This window comes from Aspergillus uvarum, assembly GCF_003184745.1.
Source record: "Aspergillus uvarum CBS 121591 unplaced genomic scaffold BO82scaffold_40, whole genome shotgun sequence".
Classification (NCBI taxonomy): domain Eukaryota; kingdom Fungi; phylum Ascomycota; class Eurotiomycetes; order Eurotiales; family Aspergillaceae; genus Aspergillus; species Aspergillus uvarum.
In genome coordinates, this window is record NW_020291337.1 from 144,515 (window position 1) to 166,174 (window position 21,660).

Below are 21,660 nucleotides of genomic sequence, written 5' to 3' on the forward strand. Positions count from 1 at the left end.
GCGACCGGACGAGGTGATCATTCGATGGACCTGGGAAGGGAACAGGAATTGGTATGTATCGTATACACGCTGTACCGTACCAGACCGTAATGGACGGGGCTCAGAAGAGCAACTTCCGTTTCGCTCTCCTCTCTCTTGCTTTCGTGGTCGAACTAGAGACAAAGTGTCTAATAATTCGTGACTAGACTGTTGCTTAAACACTCTAGACCTGCATATCATTTCTACAGCCCTCGACCCTTTTGTTGTCATGTTGCCTAATTCTAAGCTATAGATCGAAATCAGGGGAAGGAGAAAAGGCTGTTTGTTGCTCAGGGGCGAATTGCGAATTGTGATATTCAGGAGGATCTGGGGGTTTTTGTGCAATCAATCAATCAATCGATCCTCCTTGTTTGTCCTTTCCCCAGCTTTGGGGGAATGCTCAATGCGTCAAGGGAAAACGCAACAACAGCTGTCATCCAGGTTTGATGCACCTGGCGCGTGGACAAATCGACAGACGATTGTTTCGAGTTGAATGGGCGGAAGTGGCTGGGGAAGAGACAAGAGGTGCGGTTTTCTGCTGCTTCTCTCTCGTACTGACTGACTCCTCCATGGGTAGCTGTCATCTCGCCGTCTCGTTGGCTGATCGTCGTAAGAATCATCCTATCACATACATGTACCTATCAATCTGGACTCTGCGGCGGCTATTGTCCGAGCCCTCGTTAACTTACTGCAAGAGGTAAGCAATACGACCGATTCTCTATCCATCACATTGTGCCCTGGGCCTGTTGCGGGAACACCGGCGGTTTGGTCCCCGATCGTTATCCATCAGATCAACCAGCCGGTTATCCGCCTCCTAAGATCGTGCTTGTCGTTATGTAGGGTCCATCCACATAGACATATATCAACAACCGAGGCCTTGCGGTGAGAGAAACTTTTAGCAATGTCTTTTTGGGTCCGGATGCCGGATTGCCGGGGCCCGATCCATCTGGTGCCTGATTATTATACACATGTGGATGGGGATGGGGGTGGGTGGGATAATCCTCGGGCCTCAACAAACATACGAGGAAATAATCAATAAATCAATAATGATCACTAATTATGCGCCAAGCGGAACAATTGTGACCAACCAGACTGACTGTAGGCGGCATCGGTGAATTTCTTTGACCGATTTGTGAGACCGTTGTGGATTAAGCGAAATTGGAGATGGGAGATCCACTGCTTCCTGTTGGTCGGCCATTGAATCTATGGGGACCACTGGGTTGGGCGCATCGCGGAGGAGGTGAGAATGGCTGGGTTGTTTTTCATGAAGCAAAGCAAAATGCTTCTTTACTTTTTCTCTGAGACCTACAGATCAGAGTCAGACCGTCATCGTCAGTAGAAGGGGACCAGAGTCAGAGTTATAGTAGTGTCTAACTGTCGCTGCGCACAGCTCTCCTCCTGCACCGCGTCAACTTATTCTCCGCGTGCTCAGTCTATATAGAACTGAATAGTTGTGAAGATGACAAGCGACTATTCAGGAACCGGAATCACATCGCTTGGCCGAGGCGTGCAACAAAGCTGGTGCTGTGGTGGTGTAGACTATTGTAGCCTCAAGCCCGCCCCGATCCGTAGTTCGGTATTTGCGGTCTCCGTCGTCCGAGCAGAAATTTTCTGCTTTGATTTTTTTTTTTTTTCTCTCTCTTTCCTTTTTGGAGTAAGCAGCGACCCTGGTTTCTCAGGCACTGTCGAGGCTGACCACCGAAACTAAACACTAAAGGGGTATGGGCGGTAATTAAACGCCTTGAATGAGTTAGGACATGGCCAGTGGTGACGACATGATACGGGGCCAAACTGGTAATACGAGTACGACATTACTGCGTTACGCCGTACCCGTCGTGGTCCGTCGCCCCGTCCGGTCCCAGTCTCACTTCACTCGCTCACTCAACTCATTCATTCATTACTACTAGTACTACTCATCCCCAAAGCAAACCACCTGCAAAATCCTCAGATTCCCGTCTCATTGTTTCCTCCTCTTCCCTCTTCCCTTTCTCCTCTTCTTTACAACCCTTCTCTGCCGCTCTCCCTATTTACCTATTGTCTCTTTTCCACTCTCTCCTCCGTTTACTCTCCTATCCCTCCGGTTCCGTGGCCATCTTTGCGCCCCTCGCGACTTATCTCCTCGTTCTCGGTCTACTGTCTCGCTATCGCCCTTACTGTTCGTCCGCCTTGCGTCAGAGAAGCCCTCGCCAACGTGACCTCCCCGAACAACCTCGTTTGGCCGCTGGAGACCGGAGCCCGCGCTCCCACGTCGTTGCTATAACTCAATTTCAATTCTCCGCTTGTCGGAGCAAACCAGCAGCGATCGAAACGTTCTGTTCCAGGGTCCATTCTCCCTTGGACTCCTGTCACCTCGACGCCGAGACAACACCACGCCATCCCCTCCCCTTTCCCATCAGCTTCGCCTCGAGCCTTCATCCTTTGCTTGCGCCTTCGCCTCTGGTAACTTCACTCGACGAACAAGAAAAGAAGAGATCCATTCAGCCATTCCACGGAGTCTCATCGTTCCGAGACTAGCCGCCGAGATGAATAGTTCCCTTCCTTCGTGGAAGGACCGTACGCAGAACCAGTTCGGCAAGCTTCAGATCCAAGTACCATGGCGCTCTATTCAATTGCTGGTCCCGCATCGCATGCGACGGAAGATTCGTTCGAAGCTGCGCAGCCGGCTTTCTCCCACCTCATCGATTTCGACGCTGCAGACCTCCTTCTCGCCCGTCGATACCCTCCGGTCACTGCAAAGCCATCGGTGGACACTATATGACTTCCAGTATCTGCTCTTGCTGATCATCGGGATCTTCTCCCTCAGCATGATGGGTGCCCCTGGCCCCTTGGCCAAAACTGCCGTCTTCACGCTACTCCTGATCTCGCTGCTGCTCCCGATTACCCGCCAGTTCTTTCTTCCTTTCTTGCCCATCGCGGGTTGGCTTATCTTCTTCTACGCCTGCCAGTAAGTGCACCCACAAGCCTTGGCCTTGTACCTAGCACCACCGGACGGCGAACAATGACTGACTTTTCCGGCCATAGGTTCATTCCAAGTGATTGGCGCCCTGCGATCTGGGTCCGCGTGCTTCCGGCCCTGGAGAATATCTTGTATGGTGCAAACATCAGCAACATCTTGTCTGCTCACCAGAATGTTGTTCTTGATGTGCTTGCATGGATCCCCTACGGCCTGTGCCACTACGGTGCGCCGTTTGTCTGCTCGCTCATCATGTTCATCTTCGGTCCCCCCGGCACTGTTCCACTTTTCGCCCGTACCTTTGGTTACATCAGCATGACTGCAGTTACTATTCAGCTCTTCTTCCCATGCTCTCCTCCGTGGTACGAGAACCTGTACGGCCTGGCACCGGCCGATTACTCGATGCCCGGTAACCCTGCTGGTCTCGCCCGCATCGACAAGCTCCTTGGAATCGACCTGTACACTTCGGGCTTCAGACAATCCCCCGTCGTGTTCGGCGCCTTTCCCTCTCTGCACGCGGCGGACTCAACGTTGGCTGCCTTGTTCATGAGCCATGTGTTCCCCCGCTTGAAGCCTTTGTTCGTCACCTACACTCTGTGGATGTGGTGGGCGACAATGTACTTGTCGCACCACTATGCAGTGGATTTGGTTGGAGGTGGTCTGCTGGCCACGGTCGCGTTCTACTTCGCCAAGACCCGATTTCTCCCGCGCGTCCAGAGCGACAAGACCTACCGCTGGGATTACGACTACATCGAGATCGGTGACTCAGCTCGCGCATATGGATATGACTTGGCTAGTTTCGATGGCGACTTCAATCTCGACAGCGATGAATGGACGGTTGGATCCTCATCCTCCGTCTCTTCTGGCTCCCTGAGCCCTGTCGATGACCATTACACATGGGAGGGAGAGTCACTCGCCTCCCCGGTCACCGACATTGAAGCCGGAAGACATGTTATCAGCCCTTGATAAGCTCTCGTTCCGACTTCTCACAAACCTCACACTGCATATAGCATTCGCTTCTTGCATCTACTTAACGATTGGCGTTTTCAACATTTGACGACATGCTGGGTTTATTGCATTGAGCCAATTTCGACACATACATCTTTAATACCGACCGCCTTGCTTCGTCCCTTCTCAGGCTTTTCAGTCAGTGTTCAACCGAACTCTCGTCTGGCTGAACGTGTTGAGAGTCATCACTTGATGACTTTTCTTTCCGCCTCACTGTACTATCACCGCAATATTTTGGCTGCATAATCGATTCCTTCAGCCTAACATCGGAGCTCCGTCGATAATCTTAATACGGAAGACCCAAGGCGATCTTTCGTCAGACCGCGCTGGGGTCTTGCCTGCGACGCTCGCTTTTGGGAGCCTTTCTGGGCTTTCTCAGAACGACCCATTCGCTTCGACCCTACTTTTTGTCCTTCGCTGTTCGTCAGCTGGTCGAGCTTTACCTTTATTTCACCTTCCGCTCGGCCAGGTACATAGACTTTTATCAATTCGTGTCGATCGCTCACACCATTGGCGCCTGGGTTTTGAGACCATTCAATGAAAGAAAAGTTGATTGGAGGCGCTCTCACTCGCTTCCCCGTTTGCATTTGATTCACTATGCATCACCAAGGATGCAATGTTGTTTAATGACCCTTTTTTTGCATTGGCATATAGACAGAGGGGCTATGACGAAACCTCTTGCTTTTAGGCCGTTGCCACTACCCTGAGACACTTGTTGTCTGTTGTATGAGAGGAGAGGACCTGTTTGGTTTCTATTTTTGAGTCTGGATTGGCAAGGAGAAATTTTCGAAGCAAGGAACATTGTCGCGAGGGCCTGCATATATGGTGGGGGGGGAGAATATTCCTTTCTATTTCTCGTCTGTGCCCGCTTTCGTCCTCACGTGGGAGGTGGAAAAATGCTATGCTGCTGTTGGGGAGCCAGAAACAACTTGCATAATTCCAGTGGAGCCAATCCAACGCCTGACGCACACACACACGCGCACATCTTCCCTACTCCTACTCTCGACCATTCTTAAAAACTCCCTTTCAACCTCATCCTCATCCTCATGGTGTGTATGTGTGAGTGCGTCAGGAAGGCTTTAATTAATTCTTGAGAATTCGAACAAGCATTTTGTTACTCCGCTGCAATTCCAGCACGAGCTTCAGTCGCCAGGAATTATTAATTATAATTATTATTAAACCAGGCAGTGTTATGATTTATGAAAGAAACCCATTCAAACCAAACTCTTTGTTTATATTGTATACTAAAAACAATACTCCTTTTCCCCCTTCGATTTAATCATTCTCTAGAATGGATCGTATGTAGTGCTTGAGTATGTACGTCTATGCAACTGGTTTTGGAATCACTTATGAAAAATACTATTCATAGAGTATTCATCTATATGAAGATCTATGAGTCAGTAGATGGAGAGTGGTCCGGCCAAGTAGCTCCTTCACCCCTCAGTAAAATAGGGAAATAATATGAGACATCATTCTTCATAATTTGCGGGATGTCATTGCACATATCTCATTATCTTAATTTTTCTTCTTTCTCTGTCATCAAGTCATGAAAGCAAGGGCAGTCGTCTCTGATGCGTCATAAGATAGAATGAGAAATGTATATGATGGAATGCGCTGTATGGATAATCGGATTGAAATTGATTGTTTGATGATTGGGGAAGTGTTTCCTAGTAGATAACTAAGATCTCATGATGGGAAAAAAGAAAAAGAGAAAATCAATAGACGCTTCCTCTAATGCTTTGGTCTTCGCGGCGTTGGGCTTCTAGGGCGTCGTCTTCGTCTTCGACTCCGGGGGTCATGGTAGTACTAGTAGTGTGGTCATTAGGGTCGTCTGCGTGCTCGTGTCCGGGTTCGTAAGTCTGATTACTGCCTTCGTGGACGTGCTGAGACTGGTCCGCCTGGCATGCTGCGCATTGCTCGGAGAAATACTCGTCATGGTCTTCGTCGTCGTTGTCGTCATCGTGGTTGTCGTGTTGTTGCTGCTGCTGCGGCTGCACTTGATGCTGGGTGAGGATGTTGGCTACGCGCTTCGCTTGGATGGCTCGACGACCGCTGGAGGTGGTGGAATGGTCGGGGTGGCGGTGGTAACTGTGAGAGCGGGTGCGACGAAGTCGCTCGCTCTGTCGGCTGCTGCTCTCGTCGTCGCCGTCGTTGCCGAGATCCTGGGACGGTTTGCGCGAGGGGTCTGGGCGATGGCTGTGGTGGTGATGATGATGATGATGATGGTGTTGGTGGGGATAGAGGTGGTTGGAGGTGGAGGCGGAGCGCGGACGGGCTTCTGGAGCCGACTGGGTGGGTTCATGCTGGTGCTTATGGCCCGAATGGTGGTGGTGATGGTGGTGGTGGTGCTGATATTCGTTTTTATCATCCCGCTCGTCCTCAGATGGTGCAAGACTGTTCGCTCCGCTCAGGGAGCCACCGCCATCACGGCCGACCAGATGGATGTAAGCATAGGTGGAGCGAGGTGGGTGAAGGAGGTGGTCTTCGCTGTCGCGGTGGAAGTGCCGGAGGTCTGGCCGGCGCGGGACTGGAACTGAGCTGGGGCTGGGGCTGGAGCGGGTCGATGAGGGAAATGGTTGGTCGGATGATTGACTTGTGTCAGTCAAGGCAATGGCCTTTGTTCGGATGGGTAGTGCCTTTTCCAAGGTCGCGCTCGAGACCTCGAGTTCTAGTTGAGTGCCATGAAACTCGTACTTGGGCGAAGGCGCGGGGTGTGTTCTCTCTAACGGGCGAACATCCCTCGACCGATCTCCAAGTGCTGGCTCGGGGGCTGTGATCATATGTGTTTCTCCATGCGCGGCCGGATCTTTCGAAGTTATAGTCGGAGAAGCATCGTGGTCAGCGTTAGTGTTCTCTAAGTTGTGCTTGGGATCGCTTGTCTTCCTGGAGGCGGGGGATGAAGTGTCCACGTAAAGCTTGGGCTGTTCTGATCCGTGTGCTCGAGCTGAACGCAAGGAGTTCCCTCTTCGAATTCCGTGATTACACCCCTCGGGACAGCCACCCCACTTGCGTCTGACCGGCACCGGCGTTGTCTCCGATGGCGTTGCGGGCTGTGTAGGGCTGAGGCCTTTCGCTGCATGTTCGTGTTGCCGCTCCAGCTCCTTTTCCTTGCGCAGATCGGACCAAGTCCGGAGCTGATTTTGCAGGACATATTTACCATTGTCTGGATTGAGTTTCAAGATAACAAACTCGCAATGGTTGATGTTTCGTAAATCCTCAAAGTATTCCACGCTCCAGTGGTACCATTTCATGAGAAACACTCTCGTCATTAAACCATGCGTAACCAGCACGCAGACACTAGCAAAGTCGTTCTCTCCGAACAGGCGCCAAAGGGACTCGTTGAAACCACTGACGCGGTCGTAGGCGTCTGCGGCAGACTCACCGTTGGGTATCCGGTAGAAGAAGTGTCCATAATCAGCCCTTTCCAGCCACATTCGTTCCATCTCGGCCGAACAAGGCTGAAAGTTGCCAAAATCCTGCTCGCGCAACCGAGGCTCCTCATAGACCTTGATTGTATGCCGCGGGAACGGGGATGGGGATGGCGAGTCCGATGTTAAGGACTGAAGAATGCCCTCCGTGGTTTCGCGTGTGCGACGATAGGGAGATGTGAAGAAGTGGATCGTGTCATCTGGTCGGAGGAGGGCGCGTAATTTGCTTCCTGCTTCCAGAGCCTGGCGATGTCCTTCCGGGGTGAGTTTAACCCGATGGTCCGGGATGGTCTGATGAATCTCGCGGTTTTTGTTCCCTTCTGATTGAGCATGTCGAATCAAGATGATCATCTGTGAAACAGGTGAGCGACCGAAGTGGCATCATCATCGAGGGCTGTGACACTTACCCGCGGCTTGCCCATGGTTGTTGTGGTGGCATGCGGTGGTGTACAATTGATGTGGGGATACGAGGCGAGGTACAGGACAATCGCAGCAGACTGTAACGGCGGGTGGTGAAACCAAGAAAAATGCACCCACTGACTGACCGATTTTACGAGAAACTCGTGGCTCGTGAATCAGTCTTCGTCTTTCGAGAACCGATCGATGGGAGATCCCAGGAAATGAGTTGTTGAGGAGAACGAGGATTTGCAAATGCGGCGGGACCATTGGAGGAACCTGGGGATTCCCTGATCCAGTTAGCGCCTTTCAGTGATGTCAGTGCCTCGGTTAGTCAGCAATGACCAGCTCAGGCACAATTCATCTATCAATAGAACACGGCACCAGCTACTAGTTATCCTACACTGCATGCTGCCAGGCTAGACAACTTCCCTTGATCTTGACCTTAATCTCACCAAGTTGATTGATTCCCATGTCTTAGTCAATATATCAACATGCAACGAGTTGCTTGATATCATCTTGATAGTCTTCCTCTTTGTACTCCGTCCAAAGTTTTTCTTTTCTAGATGACGTTTTCATCTACATGTTGGTTCAGATTGAGTTCGTGTCAGACCTCGTGGACATTTCGCATCGTGGGATATGGTCATCTTTGACCATCGCCGCATCTAAAAGAATGCCAGAGGTGTATCCATTGAGGGACGATGAATTGCACGAGGAACCTGAGTTTCTGGCTTGCTTGCTCTCTCCCACACAAATTACAGGAGCCTGATTGTGGTAAGTAGTTAACCCCAGTGGGCATTCCAGTGCTCGCCCGATCCGGGAAGGACGACACTATGTGGGGAACAGTGTGGGGGAGGCGCTTTTCCCCTCATGTTCAAGACCCATAAGATAGTTCTATCTGGTCTCAAAGAGCTATGGTTCGAAGTCTACTTTATGCCAGTGCCGTCCACGTCGGAGTAGTTGACTCGACAGAGAGCGGAGCAGCGGGAATTGATCGCAAGGCGAAGATCTGAAGCTCAGATGACTAGCTATCCAGGTGTGAAGTCTAGAGGTGGAAGCAACAATTTCTCCTGTCAGACGTATGTTACATGAGCTTAGCTTCAAGTTGGGAGGAAAAATCATGGAGCCATGATATTATTTGGTGTTTCTAGTTGTGGCTTAAAAGCTGTGGGCAGACGGTAAATTATACACTCACTGTGACAGACTAAGCCTGGGCTGGCCAGTGACCCGCCAAGGCGGCATGCCGTGCCCATCCGTTAAGTTATCCGTCGCAAACCAAAGCTGGCCAGTTTCTCTAGATTCTCCTGTCTAGGTGACTTAGCTTCCACTGGGCAACTTCACAGACTCTCCCACAAATCTCCTTCCTTTTTACGCCCCCTGGGCTGAGGCGAAAGCAATTATGGCCGATTATCTTTACGAGCTCCTGGCTCCTCAGCTGGATCCAACCACCAATGCTCCTTCCGATCTCCGCTCCCCGGAGCACAATCCCACCACAGCCCAGTACCTCAATCGTCTACCGACCCTCTCCCTTCAAGCATTACAGACGACAGAGCCTCAATCCTTAACACAGTCCTCCCACTCGACCCTTTTGTCCCTCCAAGCGCTCTCCAACCGTTCTCACAAAGCCTTCGTGACCTCCGCAGACCATTTGTCCAACCTTCGCACAACTATCCCCCAGTTGACCCGCGACGCCCAAGCACTGCGAGATTCAATCCCCAAACTCGACGAGGAAGCCGTTCTATTCTCTTCAAAATATAGCCGAGCAACCGAGAATGTATCCCTCGAGCGGCGGAAAAAGGTCATGCAATTGGCAAGAAATGTGGACCGACTCTCGGACATTTTGGAGCTGCCAACCTTGCTTTCTACAGCGGTGTCATCCGCCGCGGCAAGCTCGGGTGGTACAGGGAGTTCCGCATCGACCACATACTCGACTGCACTGGATCTTTATGCGCACATCAAGAGACTACAGACTCTGTATCCGGATTCCCCGCTCATCAAAGACGTGGTCATGCAGGCCGATGAAGCGATGAAGGACATGACTTCCAATCTGACTGCTGGGCTGCGGATGCAGAACCTGCGGCTAGCAGCTGCCATGAGGACCGTTGGTTGGCTGCGGCGAGTGGCGCCCGAGCTGGAAAACCTATACAATGATGGAGGGACTACTTCCGGCGAGGGGGCCTTCGGTGCAGTATTTTTGATCTGTAGACTGGCAAATCTGGTATCAATGCTCGAAGCCCTGGATCCTTTGCGAGAGTTGGCCGACCAGGAGACGCAGCGCAGACTCCACAAGACCGACAAACCAAACAGTGCGACAGCCACTTGGTCAGATGGTCACCAGACGGAGAAATACTTGAAGCGATATATTGAGATTTTCCGCGAACAAAGTTTTGCTATTGTCTCCTTATACAGAAACATTTTCTCTCCTGACCAGTCCGAGTCGGAATTGGCCGTTGCCGGTCTACGTGGAATCGATAGTCGAGTCAAGGCGGTAGCCTCGAAGTCAGCCCGTGCAGAAATTCCCTTTCAACGTCTTCCGTCCGCCTTGGCCACTTTTCCAATGCAGCTAGTCGAATTGCTCGCGGATACGTTGCGCACGTATCTTCCCAATGTTCGCGACAAGAGCTCGCGCGAAAGTCTCTTGACCCAGGTCCTGTATTGTGCAGCCAGCCTTGGTCGACTTGGGGGCGATTTTGGAATGATCCTTACGGAGTTGGGAGACGAGCAGGACGAAGACGATGATGATGATTTAGCCTACGTATGGGAGGAGGTGACACGGAAACACCGAGCCTTGGCAGGGCGGTTGGAACAGCTGACTGGGGGTGGTACAACCACAGGACCTTCTTCCAAAGGGACCTTGCGAGTAGCATCGCCAGCTTAGTGAGGGACTGGGCGATTGAACCGCAGAGTGACCAAATGACCAAGTGACAAAGAACGTACTGTAAGGATATTGCCAGCAAAGCTGCCAACAAACAAACAAGAACCAACAAATCGGCCATTGTCAGTGTCATTGAAGGTGAAGAAGGGATGAAGCGTCTTTTGTTTCTCAATAAGGAAAGTCAGGACACCCGGGGGTCGCTAACCCGATAAGGCATGGCATCCGCCGTCCAACGCTGTCTGGACCATCCATCCGTCATCCTCCCTCGCTCCCTCGCTCCCTCCCTCTCCCTGCTCTTTCTTCTCTTCCACATCCCTTTCGACAATCTCTAGACGACCCCTCTTTCTCATTGATCCTTTACGCCTCTTGTCACCTCCGAAATCCCTGACACTCCTCTTCGAGACTCCTTCTTCGTGACCGGTGCTGGTTTCCGGTCTCTGATCTATTCTTCTCCCTCCCCCCGCGCTGCCGCCGCCGCCGCCGCCTCCGTCTGTTGTGACGTTCTCCCTTGCATACCGTGCTACTGATTATACCCTCCTGAGCAATGAAGATAACTTCCTTGACTACGTGAAGAGTTTCCATCATATACACAAACTTGCGACCTTTATCTCAACATCCCTGCCTCCCTCCTGTGGCCCCGATCCAAGATGGCTGCCCCAGCTCTCTCCACCAGTGGGTTGATCGATCCAACAAAACAAGCCGAGTATCCTATTGTGCTGGGTGACAGGCTCGCTGGCAAGGGCGCGTCGAACTCCCAATTAGTCAACATTCAATATAATTACAAAACCAAATCTGCGACCGCCCGATCTAAAATCTCTCGATCAAGGCAATCTCGGGACCGTTACAATTTGACGATCACGGACAAAGCACCAAATTCTGAGCAGAATGTGTTGACCTACACATATCAAGGCAGTGCAGATCCGGCACAAGCTGCGCTGGAATCTGGTGAACATAATCTTGTCCTGGTATTTGACGCCAATCGGAAAGTGTTCGTACTAGAACCGGTAACGACACAGCTCAACTTTAATCTTCGGTCGGCCCCAGCGAAGTCACACAAGCAGGTCCTTGAACAATATGAGCAACTACGAACGTTGCAGGAGGAAGACCATGGATCGGGTGACGATCGGGCGTCTGACAATGCCAGTGGTAATGATGACGGCCCAGCGGATGACAACAACCCTTTCGATTTTCGTCATTTCCTCCCAAAGGAGAACGCCGATGACGACAAATCCGCTTCAGACACCAGTGTAGGCAAAGCGGCGACACCCTTTATGTCTGCCATCAAACCCACTCCGAGTCCCAAGCCCATGCCGGACAAGCAGAAGCAGCGGGAGCCACTGCTTCGGAAAAAGGAGCGTGCAGAGGCTGTCAAACACCCCAAGTCCACACCGACAAAAGCACCACCAAAGTCTCCGGCACGAACCGAACGTAAGGGAACTGACCGGAAGGTCGTCAAAGAGGATGACGTGCGGGGGAGCACAGCGAAACCCCCGCCGGCCGAGACGGGTTTGGGGTTGGTCTCGTCCCAGATCACCGAGCCTTCGCCGGGGTCAAATATCATCATCGACGGTGATCTGATCATCGAAATGGGCTCGCCGCGGCCCTCGAGAATTGACACAACCTACTTCTCCGATACGCACACACCGGCCAGTGACGATCACGAGGAGGAAGACGATGAAGATGTTGACCATCTCCGACTTCCCTCACCAGCCCGTCACGGGAAAGCGCCTGCAGTCCGCGAGCCTATCACTGCGCCGCTCGTGGATGAAGATGAGCTGGATGATGATGACGCCCTGGCCGCTGAGATGGAAGCGGCCTTTGAAGAAAGTGCGCGGGAGGAAGAAGAGGCACGTAGCCACCAGTCGCAGCCACCATACTCGTCGCATCTCTACCACGCACCTAGTGATGACGAGAGCGAGGTCAGCGAGGAAGAGTAATGTTGTCTCTTTTACGACTCTTGTTTATTAGCCTGTGTTTCACTCTTGTAACAAGTCTACATGCATATAAGCAGGGCGCACTGTGGAGTTTACACTGTTTTACATTGAAACCCAGCGGAGGCGGACGTTCATGGCAATTGATATAATACCAGCTGTTGTACCGTATGTGCATTGAGAAGTGTACTGAAGACTGGCTGACCAGACTGACCAGACTGACCAGACTGACCAGACTGTCAGTGTTGTAGCATGTTGGTATGATCATGACAACTGTAACACTGAGAAAACCACTTGTGAGAGTAACAAATAGTCCGAATGCCGGTTCTACGCGGCGGCCGATCTAGATCGGAACAACTGAATGATCCGGGCCGCATCGTCATTGGGCCAAGTGCCAGTCAAGAAAAACCACCGCTCTAGAAAGGAGCTTGATCGGTTCCTCCGGCAATAATCGACAACACGACGAGATTCTCACGATTTACCACCCAGTCCATCGCAGTCAGCCGTTACGGAAATTATCCACCTTCTTCATAACGCTTACTGTCGAACCCGTGGACTAACACGCGTGGTGCGACTGACCTCCCGATTTTCGGCATCCGATGCGATGAGGATTCACCCGCGGGCCATGGTTGAAACGACTCGATAAACCTCCAGGCGACGAGACAAAGTGGCTCACTGTCGCCAGTGGGCTACACTAAGGGTGCGCCTTCATTTACTGCCTTGCTCCTTCGACAGTCTTCAAGTAGGGTGACTGAAGAATACTCGATCGGAACCTTACCCAAGCTTGCCTGCGCGTGCGGATTCGGGCTCTCGGGATCGATCTCCTCTCACGTTGTGTACAGTTCTTCCACCTTCCACTCCTTCGAGATAAACTCTGCTCGCATTAGCGTCGCTTTGTGCTTTGAGGGAATTGGACTTGGCCGATAAAGCTCATATGCACACGATGGCTTCTCCGCGCGGCCACCGCCCGGGTCCACGGCCTGTTCCTGCGCCTTCAAATGCCGTCCTCGTTGCTACCCAAGCTCAATGGCTCTTCACCGATGAGGAGCTCACACGAACGCCGTCACAGCTCGATGGTATGAAGATGGAGGCGGAAAATACCTCCCGCAGCAAGGGCGTAAATTTCATCTCCCAGGTGGGGATCATGCTCAAACTGCCGCAACTCACGCTTGCGACGGCCGCCGTCTACCTCCATCGTTTTTTTATGCGATACAGTATGGTCGATCTACCGCAACGACCCGGAATGCACCCCTACCCCATCGCTGCTACGGCCTTGTTCCTGGCTACAAAGGTTGATGAAAACGTGCGGAGGATGAAGGAGCTTGTGGTTGCTTGCTGTCGGGTCGCTCAGAAGCAGCCGAATCTGGTGGTTGATGAGCAGTCCAAAGAGTTCTGGAAATGGCGCGACACGATCCTCGTCAACGAGGATACCCTACTGGAGGCGCTGTGCTTCGACCTGCAGCTGGAAGAGCCGTATCGCATCCTCTACGAATTCCTGCTGTTCTTCAACGTGGCCGATAACAAACAGATGCGCAATGCGTCATGGGCTTTCGTCAACGACTCGATGTTTACCGTCCTCTGCTTACAGTTTACCGCTCGCAACATCGCCGCCGCCGCCCTGTACGCCGCCGCCAAGCACTGCGACGTCGGATTCGAAGACGACGAACTCGGTCGGCCCTGGTGGGAGCAAATCGATGTGGACATCAACGAGGTGCGTCGTACGGTCACGAGAATGGCACATTTATATGAAAACAATGCCCTGCAAAGAAACACGTACTATCTGTCCGCCCCCACCGCATCAGACGAGGGTACTGAGAAGACCAGGATCCCGCGCGCGGGCGGTACGACGGAGCCCGCGCCAGGAGCAGACCCCGTCAACGGGCGTAAGCGGTCCAGGGAGCTCGAAGAGCAGACTCACGACCGCAACCTGCACGAATCGACTACATCGCGCGACCACGAGCCAAATAGACAGAATGGTACACGGTCGCCGAAGCGACAGCGGAGGGAATCGGAAGGCGTGGTGGCCGAAAGAGGCCTTGCGCATGAATCCTCGACTGTCCCCCACTCTAACGGAGGGCCACCGGCATCTCAAGACCGACACCACGGCAACAATCACGTCTCTGCGGGACAACTCCCGCCGCCTCCCCATCACTCAAAACCACGCCATCCGCATCCCCTGCCCCCTGCCCCTCGACCGTTTCCTCGCCGTGATAGCGCCAGCCGGGGGAGTAAGCCGGGGCAACCGGTGGATCCGATCCAGCAACGGATCGACGAGATTGTACAACAGAACATGTCCTCCCACGGGTCTCCGGGCTCTGCTCGACCTGAGCGACGGCCAATCGACCGTCATCGCAGCGACTGGGACGTAGAATCAGACGAGCGCAGACGACGCCCGTCTGCTGGTGGCAGGAAGCCATCCTACGAAGAACAATCGAACCACTCCCGTGCGCCACCTCCGCCTGCTCCTCCACCTCCGCCTCCGCCACCTCCTCCAGAAGAAGCCCGGCCACCGTCACCGGCACCAACGAAAGCCGTTGAGAATTATGATGAGGGTGGAGGAAGTGAAGAGGGCGAGCTTTGATGAGCGTTGTCTTGTTGTTTTCTTACTTGTGGCTTTTTCTTTTCATGAGAACCGATAGATATCTACTATGCACTGGAAGTTGCTGCACCGTATATAGTGCAACCCGGACGGAACCGGAAGGAATTCCCGCAGCTCGAGCAGATTAGTGCTCTCTATTTTTTTTTTTTTTTTTTTTTGCTAATTCTTCGATGGGCTGGCATTGCTCGTTCATTGCTACTTCGCTTGGCTTGGCGCCGTGTTGGTTGTATGGAGAGAGGCGAAGGGTCGGGGACGAGAGGGACATTTTGTACTATACCTTTTGCTTAGACTTGAATCATATTTTTCGAGTGTGTGTTTGTGTCAGATGAGAGACTAGAGCATTTTGAGAGTCGGGCATGGTTTTTATGTCGTAGCACTGCAACTACAGATGACGGCATCTTGCTGTGTTCCCATTGTATCCATACTCGGGCGTCCGAATGGAGGTGCTGTCTTATTACATTCACAAGCAATAGCTACCTACTGAGCGACCTATGTCTCATCCCAAAGCTCGATCTCCTGCACCTCAACCTCCATGGTCCAGTCGCCCCTCCACTCCCTCGCCCGGTACCCTCCTCCCTCCGCAACCACATGCCTCACGCTCATCCTCGATAGATTCCTCTCCAGCACCAACTGCACGCCTTTTCCTGCCTCCCCGAAGCCCAACTGCTTCGTTTGCTCTGCTAGTCGATACCCCGGCCGCACCACTTCAGATAAATCCCCGCGAAACACATCCTGCACGGGACTCAACTGGAACAACAGACACGATGCCGCCGCACCCTCCATGCCCGCCCAGGGCAGATGGAAGCCAAATACCGCTCGCTGTCCGGACTGCGTACACCGTCCCGCGATCAGGACCACCGTCAGATCCTCGTCGTTGTCTAGGTCGGCTGCCAGTGTCTCTGCCGTTTCGGTTTTCTCGGAGGTGGTGTACATCTTGCGCAACGCGAGTGCTTCGAACGCCACCGTTTCCGCCAGGATCATGTCCAACAGCGCTAGCACAGGGCGGGTTGCAATCTTGCTGGGTTGGGGGAGGGAATGAACGATATCCTCCTGCTCGGTTCGCGGTTGATAGAGCGGGAACAGGAGTCTTCCCAAGCTGGTCAAGAAGTGTGGCTATCCCATAGCATCAGCATGTGTCGTTAAACAACTCCCCTCTCCTCCCCCTGACGCCCTTATTCCACAAAACCCCCGGTATACAAGCGGGGAATACGAACCAGAACATCCCTAATGACCTCATCAAACATCTCCCACATCACCACCTCAGCCCCGTCTCGCGCAAAGGCCCGCACCACACACTCAGCCGCCTCCTCCAGCCCATCCTCCTCCCCGACCCCCACAGCAGCACACCCCGCAAAGCCCACCCGCACAAACAACCGCACCACCTCGCGCAACCTCTCCCTCCGAATCCCCAGCTCCCTAATCCTGACCCTGCCCCTGCCTCTCAGCCCCCTCGCATCAGCATCCGCCTCCACCCCGCGCACCAACTCCACCGCCGCCCGCCTCCACCCCTCCCGCGGCACCCCCGCCTCCCACACCCGCTTGTCCTGGACATTATACAACACATCCAGCACATCATGGAACATCTCATCGCCGTCGGCATCGTAATTCACCCCGCAGAAGGATCGCTGGGTCTCATCGTCTGCAGAGGGGATGTCAAAGGCGTTGCGGGATGCTTGCGCCCTCTCCTTGTGGAACCCCTCCCCCTCCCCCTCCACCTCCACCTGTCCAGAAAGCTGAGGCTCGGGGACACGCTCCGTCGCCAGACCCTGGAAGATCACCCGCCTATAATCGGCTGGCGTGCGGCGGCGCGTGAGGTTGCTTTCCTCGAAGAGCTGGGCGGAGAGGGCGGGGTTGGCGAGCGTGAGGGCGCGGAGTAGCGCGGTTGGGGTTAAGGATTGGGGGACGGGGAAGGAGGAGAAGGGGAAATTGGAGAGATAGGCGAGGAGGTGGTGGATTTGGGTGAGGGCGTTGCGGTGGGTCAATTGGAGGGAGGGAGGGAAGAGGGCGAGGAAGGCGGGGAGAGTGAGGGTTTGACTTGGGGTGGAGAGGAGGAGTTGGTGGAGGTGGGTGGTGGGGAGGAGGGTGGAGGCTTGGATCTTGGTGGTGAGGGCGGCGAGGGTTATTTCTGGAGTTGGGGTTGGGGTTGGGGTTGGGGTTGGGGTTGGGGGCATATTGTTTAGCTGGTATTTGAAATGAAAAGGTAGAAAGCAAGATTTGAGGTTGAGAAAGCAGAGAGGAGAGATGGAAAGGGAAGGGAGGGGAAGGAGAGATGAGGTGGAGGAAACCACAATAAAAGAGGGTGCCTGCCAGTCAGACCAGGCTCTCACTAGCTACCTAGTAGTCAGACTAGTAGCCCAGGTGCAATTGTTTGCTCTTCCCTTAGCCAACAATAACGGCTCACAAAACAGTCCCTTTTTCCAGTTCCAGACAAGATCCAATATCGGCCCCAAACCCTAGCTTGTGCTGACGGGGGGCCAAACACTTCCCTACTACGACACCAGACCTACAACATCAACAACATCAACAGGATCGAAAAGAAGCAGCCCCCATGCTCAGGTTTTCCAGGAGCCTTTGAAAGTCTCAGTCTGCGACCCTTGCAGGAACATCATGCCTGCAAACTTCATTTCCGTGACTTCCGCCGGGACTGTCACTGTCTGATTCATACATGTAGTATAGTCAACAATACGATACGACAGATATAGAGGAGAATATAAAGCCCCTGACTCTCCACCAGAAACCTCACAGACCCAAGCCCCATCCACTCATTTGTGTAGTCCTGTATTTCCCACCACACTCATTTGACAGCCCCCCACCCATAGTCAACGGCTTTCTCACACCGCAATGAAAATCAACACTCTCTTCTCCCTTCTGCTCGCCACACTCTCCACGGGGGTGACCTCCACCCCGATCCCCAACGCGGACCCCGAATCTCAAGCCCACGGTTCCATCCAATCCATCAACCTCGACACCAGATCCGTGCACAATGTCGACCCCCTCCGCAAGCTCCCGGACATCCACACCCGGTCCCTCGACCTGCCGCTGGCCGAGCTATTCAACCGCGAAGATGGAACACCTCGAGACGACGACGACGACGATGACACCCTCTATACTCTGCTCACGCGGGACATCACCCACGACGACGACGACGACGACGACGACAACAACAACGAGGAAGACGCGATAACCAACCTAACCCCGCGCACCTCCTCCACCTCCGCCCAACAAACCATCGAAGAAACCAGCACCTACCAGCTCTTCTCCAAGGTCCACAGCAGCATGACCAAGGACAACTACTACGCCTTCACGGTCAAGTACACGACGGGCGACGGGCCGGGCGACGCCAGCCCCAAGGACGTGCTGGCGGAGGCGCAGCGGGACTACGGGTTCGACCACATCGCCCTGGTGGTGGGGAAGGTCAGCGAGACCACCTCCAAAAAAAAGGTGAAGCGCGACTTCATCGCCGTCCTGCACCACCTCATCATCACCGAGTACCCGGAGACCATCTACCAGAAGCGCAACTGGAGTGGCGCCGGCGGCGGCAAGTCCGCCACCAAGATCGAGTTCGTCAAGCAGACCGCCGCCAAGAAGGACGCGGCGCTGGCGGCCAAGGCCAAGGACTACTTCGCCCAGGCGGAGCATCAGAAGTGGGTGGCCAAGACGAATGATTGTCTGACTTTTGTGAGGTATTTGGAGGGGTATCTTTGATTTCTTTTTTTCCCCTGCTTGTTTTTTGTTGGAGTGGATTGAGCCTGGGATACTTAGTGGTTTAAAGGAGGGGGAGGGGGCGAGGGTGCAATATGTTTGGCAAGATGAAAGAGATGGATGGAGGGGTTAGGGCTTGGAATCATGAAAGGGGACATGAAGTTTCCATTATGTAGAAGATGGCCGGTATCCGCCTGGTATGGCAATTGTCAGGCTGACCATGCAAAGGATCAACCAGGTCTAGTTTAAAAGGAGCATTCGGACACATTAACATCCGTGTTTGAAGGGCTCGGAGGGAGGATAACCATCGTTCTTTCTTCTTCTATGATACATGTTTCTGCATGCGTAAGGATTCCATCTTGAAAATTATTCTAGGGGATCTTTACTTCGGTTCCCTACAAATCGTATCGAGCCAGACGCAATGACCCAGCAATCATACACGCACACACAAAGGAAAAGAACATAGGAAACAGAAAGAAATCCGTCTACTGACCCCGAATTGAACAGTCCCTAGGACTGTGCTGTGCACAAAGGTATATGCAGATGCCCTTTCCCCACCTCGAGCCATTCTGCTTCGTGACGGTGGTCAACGTAAAGCATCCACCGGCACATGCGCTGCCCTGGCGCCCGACTGCTGCACAGTGACATGAATCTGACTCGTCCGCCAGATCCCCCGCCGCAAATCCGCGGCATCCGCTTCCCCATCCTGATGATTAGTGTCCAGCGGCAAGTCCGACTCCGACGGGAGACGCTGGGCACCCGAGGGCTTGGGGGTGGTCGAAAGCTTGAAGGTGGATCCGCCGGAATACACATGGGAGGTATGGCTGTCGGAGCGGTAGCCCTTGGATTCGAAGGCTTTGCGGAAGAAGGGCCGGAGCGTGGGGATGCAGGCCGCCACGATGACGACGTTTTGCTCGATGCTGTGGACAGTGTATCCAGTGAAGATAGTCAATGATTGGGGGGTTCCTGGAATGGATGAGGGGGTATTTGAGGAACAAAACGTACAGGCCCCAGACTACTAGCGGTACTACATTATATACTGGGAAGTTTCATGTTAGTCAACGGGATGGATCGGTGGGGAGGATGTGCAATTTACGTGGATCTGTTCGATCGGTGAAAAGATGCAGATATGTGGCCTTGACGATGGTCACGATCGCCGAGAGCAACGTCAGCCCCATCATGATGCACACCCCCACCTTGGTCGAGGTGCGCATCTGCAGCTTCCAGAAGACGCGGATGGGTACCACGGCCAGAACAATATCCGTCATCGTGGTGTAGGCGCTGACCCAGTAGGAGAAGTCGTCGAAGACGCTGGCGTCCCAGCACTGGCCCTCCCGGGAGGCGTCCCACAGCTTCTGGGTGGGGCGGCACTGGAAGAAGACGATAAAGACGGAGACCATGGCGAAGACGACCTGCATCGTCACCATGGCGTAGAGACAGCGCGTGCGCAGCGGATTCGGGTCGAGGAGGTGGCTGACGAGGATGGCGATGGAGATGTTGGGGAAGCTAAAGGCACCTGCATCCCGCGCAGGCATCAGTTATCAAGAACTATCGCCGGAGATGAGCGGATGTAGGGAGGTTCAGGCGTACCGATGTTGAATGCTGCCATCCTGTTAACTACCTAGGCATAGAACCCCGACTGAGCAGGAAACTCACGGAATGCTATGATCTGCCATTTGGCCGTTTGGACATATCGGTCGGTGCCATGGTCGGCAATCACCGCCGCCGTATGGCGACCGAGCCCTAAGGTGACCGCGTACGAGACAAATGCTGCGGCGATGATGCTGAGGCCCTGCAGTACAGTATCTCTGGTCAGCGGGGTCTCATTCAATTATGCATCCAGTCCCTCGGATTCATGCATCTGGGTGGGTTAGTCACCATTGAAAAGAAAATGAAGAAGTCATCCCATCCCAAGCTCTTCGCGACATGTCCTCGAGCAAACAGCTTCAACGCAACCACGGCAATGGCAATGCCAGTGAATACCCAGGCTACTGCATGGATCTCAGCGGCCCGACTTTCACTGAAATCCACGTCCGTGTCGAACGAAGCCATTCAGACTGCCTCGAACCACACGGTCGGACCGTGCCGTCTGCCAGCCTCGAATGCTGCAATGGTGGAAGGTGCCCGCCGCAAAGTGGCCCAAGCACGAGAGATGGGCCGGTTTTCTTCTCGATCTCGGAGAACAGGCATTGGCAAGATGGGGACGCCCACGTAGGTTGTGTCCAAAACGCACGATATAAGGTGGGCAGAGCGTGAGAGGAGGAGAAACGGCTCCGGGAAAATGATTCCTCTGGCACGGGCGTCATTCGTCGCAATTGTTTGGCGTGCGCCACAGGCTCTCTGGCGGCCCTCGGTAAACGTCACAGAATTGGAAGGATCTGGTGCGGTCCAGGTTTCTGCGAACGATATTACGATTTGAAAGCATTAGTACCATGGAGCTAAGATGTCCGGGTCAGCAATGTAGGGTTTCGCGGAGATGGCGGGAAGTGGAGCGGCAATGAGTCTCCATCCCTATCTCCGAGGGTTCCAGCCTTCGGATCGTTCCGGTTTTCCCCAGCTTGCTGGCTCCTCCATCGTTGGTTCTGGATACAAGCTTGGGCCTTTTGTTGTTGATGCATCTGAGGCAATGTGGAATGCGAGACATCTTGCAATTCACAGTATTCTCTCTTCAATGTGGACCGATGATATCTCGAGGCAGGAACGGGGCGGGACAAGCCCCGCGTGGCTCGCAGTCGAAGGAGCGCTAACAT

The 21,660-nt window shown here is 53.6% G+C and overlaps 8 protein-coding genes across 8 annotated transcripts; 5 read left to right on the forward strand and 3 right to left on the reverse strand.

Moving 5' to 3' along the window:
* Positions 1–2,409: 2,409 nt before the first annotated feature.
* BO82DRAFT_120084 (phosphatase PAP2 family protein) lies at positions 2,410–4,088 on the forward strand. Its single transcript, XM_025629876.1, has 2 exons — positions 2,410–2,962; positions 3,040–4,088. Exons 1-2 carry the CDS (start codon positions 2,541–2,543, stop codon positions 3,935–3,937), a joined length of 1,320 nt encoding a protein of 439 aa, XP_025490240.1. The 5' UTR covers positions 2,410–2,540; the 3' UTR covers positions 3,938–4,088.
* Positions 4,089–5,304: 1,216 nt separating this feature from the next.
* Positions 5,305–8,017, reverse strand: BO82DRAFT_433647 (acid phosphatase DET1). The gene is made up of 2 exons (XM_025640889.1): positions 7,815–8,017; positions 5,305–7,758 (listed from the first exon to the last, which is right to left on the reverse strand). Exons 1-2 carry the CDS (start codon positions 7,827–7,829, stop codon positions 5,695–5,697), a joined length of 2,079 nt encoding a protein of 692 aa, XP_025490241.1. The 5' UTR covers positions 7,830–8,017; the 3' UTR covers positions 5,305–5,694.
* Positions 8,018–9,127: 1,110 nt separating this feature from the next.
* Positions 9,128–10,805, forward strand: BO82DRAFT_355844 (Dor1-like family protein). Its single transcript, XM_025635560.1, has one exon. It carries the CDS (start codon positions 9,203–9,205, stop codon positions 10,679–10,681), a length of 1,479 nt encoding a protein of 492 aa, XP_025490242.1. The 5' UTR covers positions 9,128–9,202; the 3' UTR covers positions 10,682–10,805.
* A 62-nt stretch (positions 10,806–10,867) lies between these two features.
* Positions 10,868–12,819, forward strand: BO82DRAFT_355845 (ELL-associated factor). Its single transcript, XM_025635561.1, has one exon. It carries the CDS (start codon positions 11,326–11,328, stop codon positions 12,613–12,615), a length of 1,290 nt encoding a protein of 429 aa, XP_025490243.1. The 5' UTR covers positions 10,868–11,325; the 3' UTR covers positions 12,616–12,819.
* Positions 12,820–13,570: 751 nt separating this feature from the next.
* Positions 13,571–15,190, forward strand: BO82DRAFT_255311 (putative cyclin; the record flags this gene model as incomplete). The annotated part of the gene is made up of 1 exon (XM_025630901.1): positions 13,571–15,190. A coding segment is annotated over one exon (1,620 nt), but the record flags the coding sequence as incomplete, so codon positions are not given.
* A 507-nt stretch (positions 15,191–15,697) lies between these two features.
* Positions 15,698–17,379, reverse strand: BO82DRAFT_393384 (uncharacterized protein; the record flags this gene model as incomplete). Its single annotated transcript, XM_025638672.1, has 2 exons — positions 15,698–16,321; positions 16,423–17,379. 2 exons carry the CDS (start codon positions 17,377–17,379, stop codon positions 15,698–15,700), a joined length of 1,581 nt encoding a protein of 526 aa, XP_025490245.1.
* A 670-nt stretch (positions 17,380–18,049) lies between these two features.
* BO82DRAFT_403723 (uncharacterized protein) lies at positions 18,050–18,913 on the forward strand (the record flags this gene model as incomplete). Its single annotated transcript, XM_025639403.1, has 1 exon — positions 18,050–18,913. One exon carries the CDS (start codon positions 18,050–18,052, stop codon positions 18,911–18,913), a length of 864 nt encoding a protein of 287 aa, XP_025490246.1.
* Positions 18,914–19,252: 339 nt separating this feature from the next.
* On the reverse strand, positions 19,253–21,151 carry BO82DRAFT_120123 (uncharacterized protein). The gene is made up of 6 exons (XM_025629877.1): positions 20,789–21,151; positions 20,567–20,702; positions 20,501–20,512; positions 20,007–20,426; positions 19,916–19,949; positions 19,253–19,830 (listed from the first exon to the last, which is right to left on the reverse strand). The coding sequence occupies exons 1-6, from the start codon at positions 20,960–20,962 to the stop codon at positions 19,497–19,499; spliced, it is 1,110 nt and encodes a 369-aa protein (XP_025490247.1). The 5' UTR covers positions 20,963–21,151; the 3' UTR covers positions 19,253–19,496.
* Positions 21,152–21,660: the final 509 nt, after the last annotated feature.

Bases quoted from the DNA above. Each gene is read 5' to 3' on its own strand.
- BO82DRAFT_355844 (XM_025635560.1), top strand. From the start codon at position 9,203: ATGGCCGATTATCTTTACGAGCTCCTGGCTCCTCAGCTGGATCCAACC.
- BO82DRAFT_355845 (XM_025635561.1), top strand. From the start codon at position 11,326: ATGGCTGCCCCAGCTCTCTCCACCAGTGGGTTGATCGATCCAACAAAA.
- BO82DRAFT_120123 (XM_025629877.1), bottom strand. From the start codon at position 20,962: ATGGCTTCGTTCGACACGGACGTGGATTTCAGTGAAAGTCGGGCCGCT. The intron at 20,703-20,788 runs GTGACTAACCCA...ACTGTACTGCAG, and splicing joins TCTTCATTTTCTTTTCAATG to GGCCTCAGCATCATCGCCGC. The intron at 19,950-20,006 runs GTAAATTGCACA...GAAACTTCCCAG, and splicing joins CACCGATCGAACAGATCCAC to TATATAATGTAGTACCGCTA.
- BO82DRAFT_120084 (XM_025629876.1), top strand. From the start codon at position 2,541: ATGAATAGTTCCCTTCCTTCGTGGAAGGACCGTACGCAGAACCAGTTC. The intron at 2,963-3,039 runs GTAAGTGCACCC...TTCCGGCCATAG, and splicing joins ATCTTCTTCTACGCCTGCCA to GTTCATTCCAAGTGATTGGC.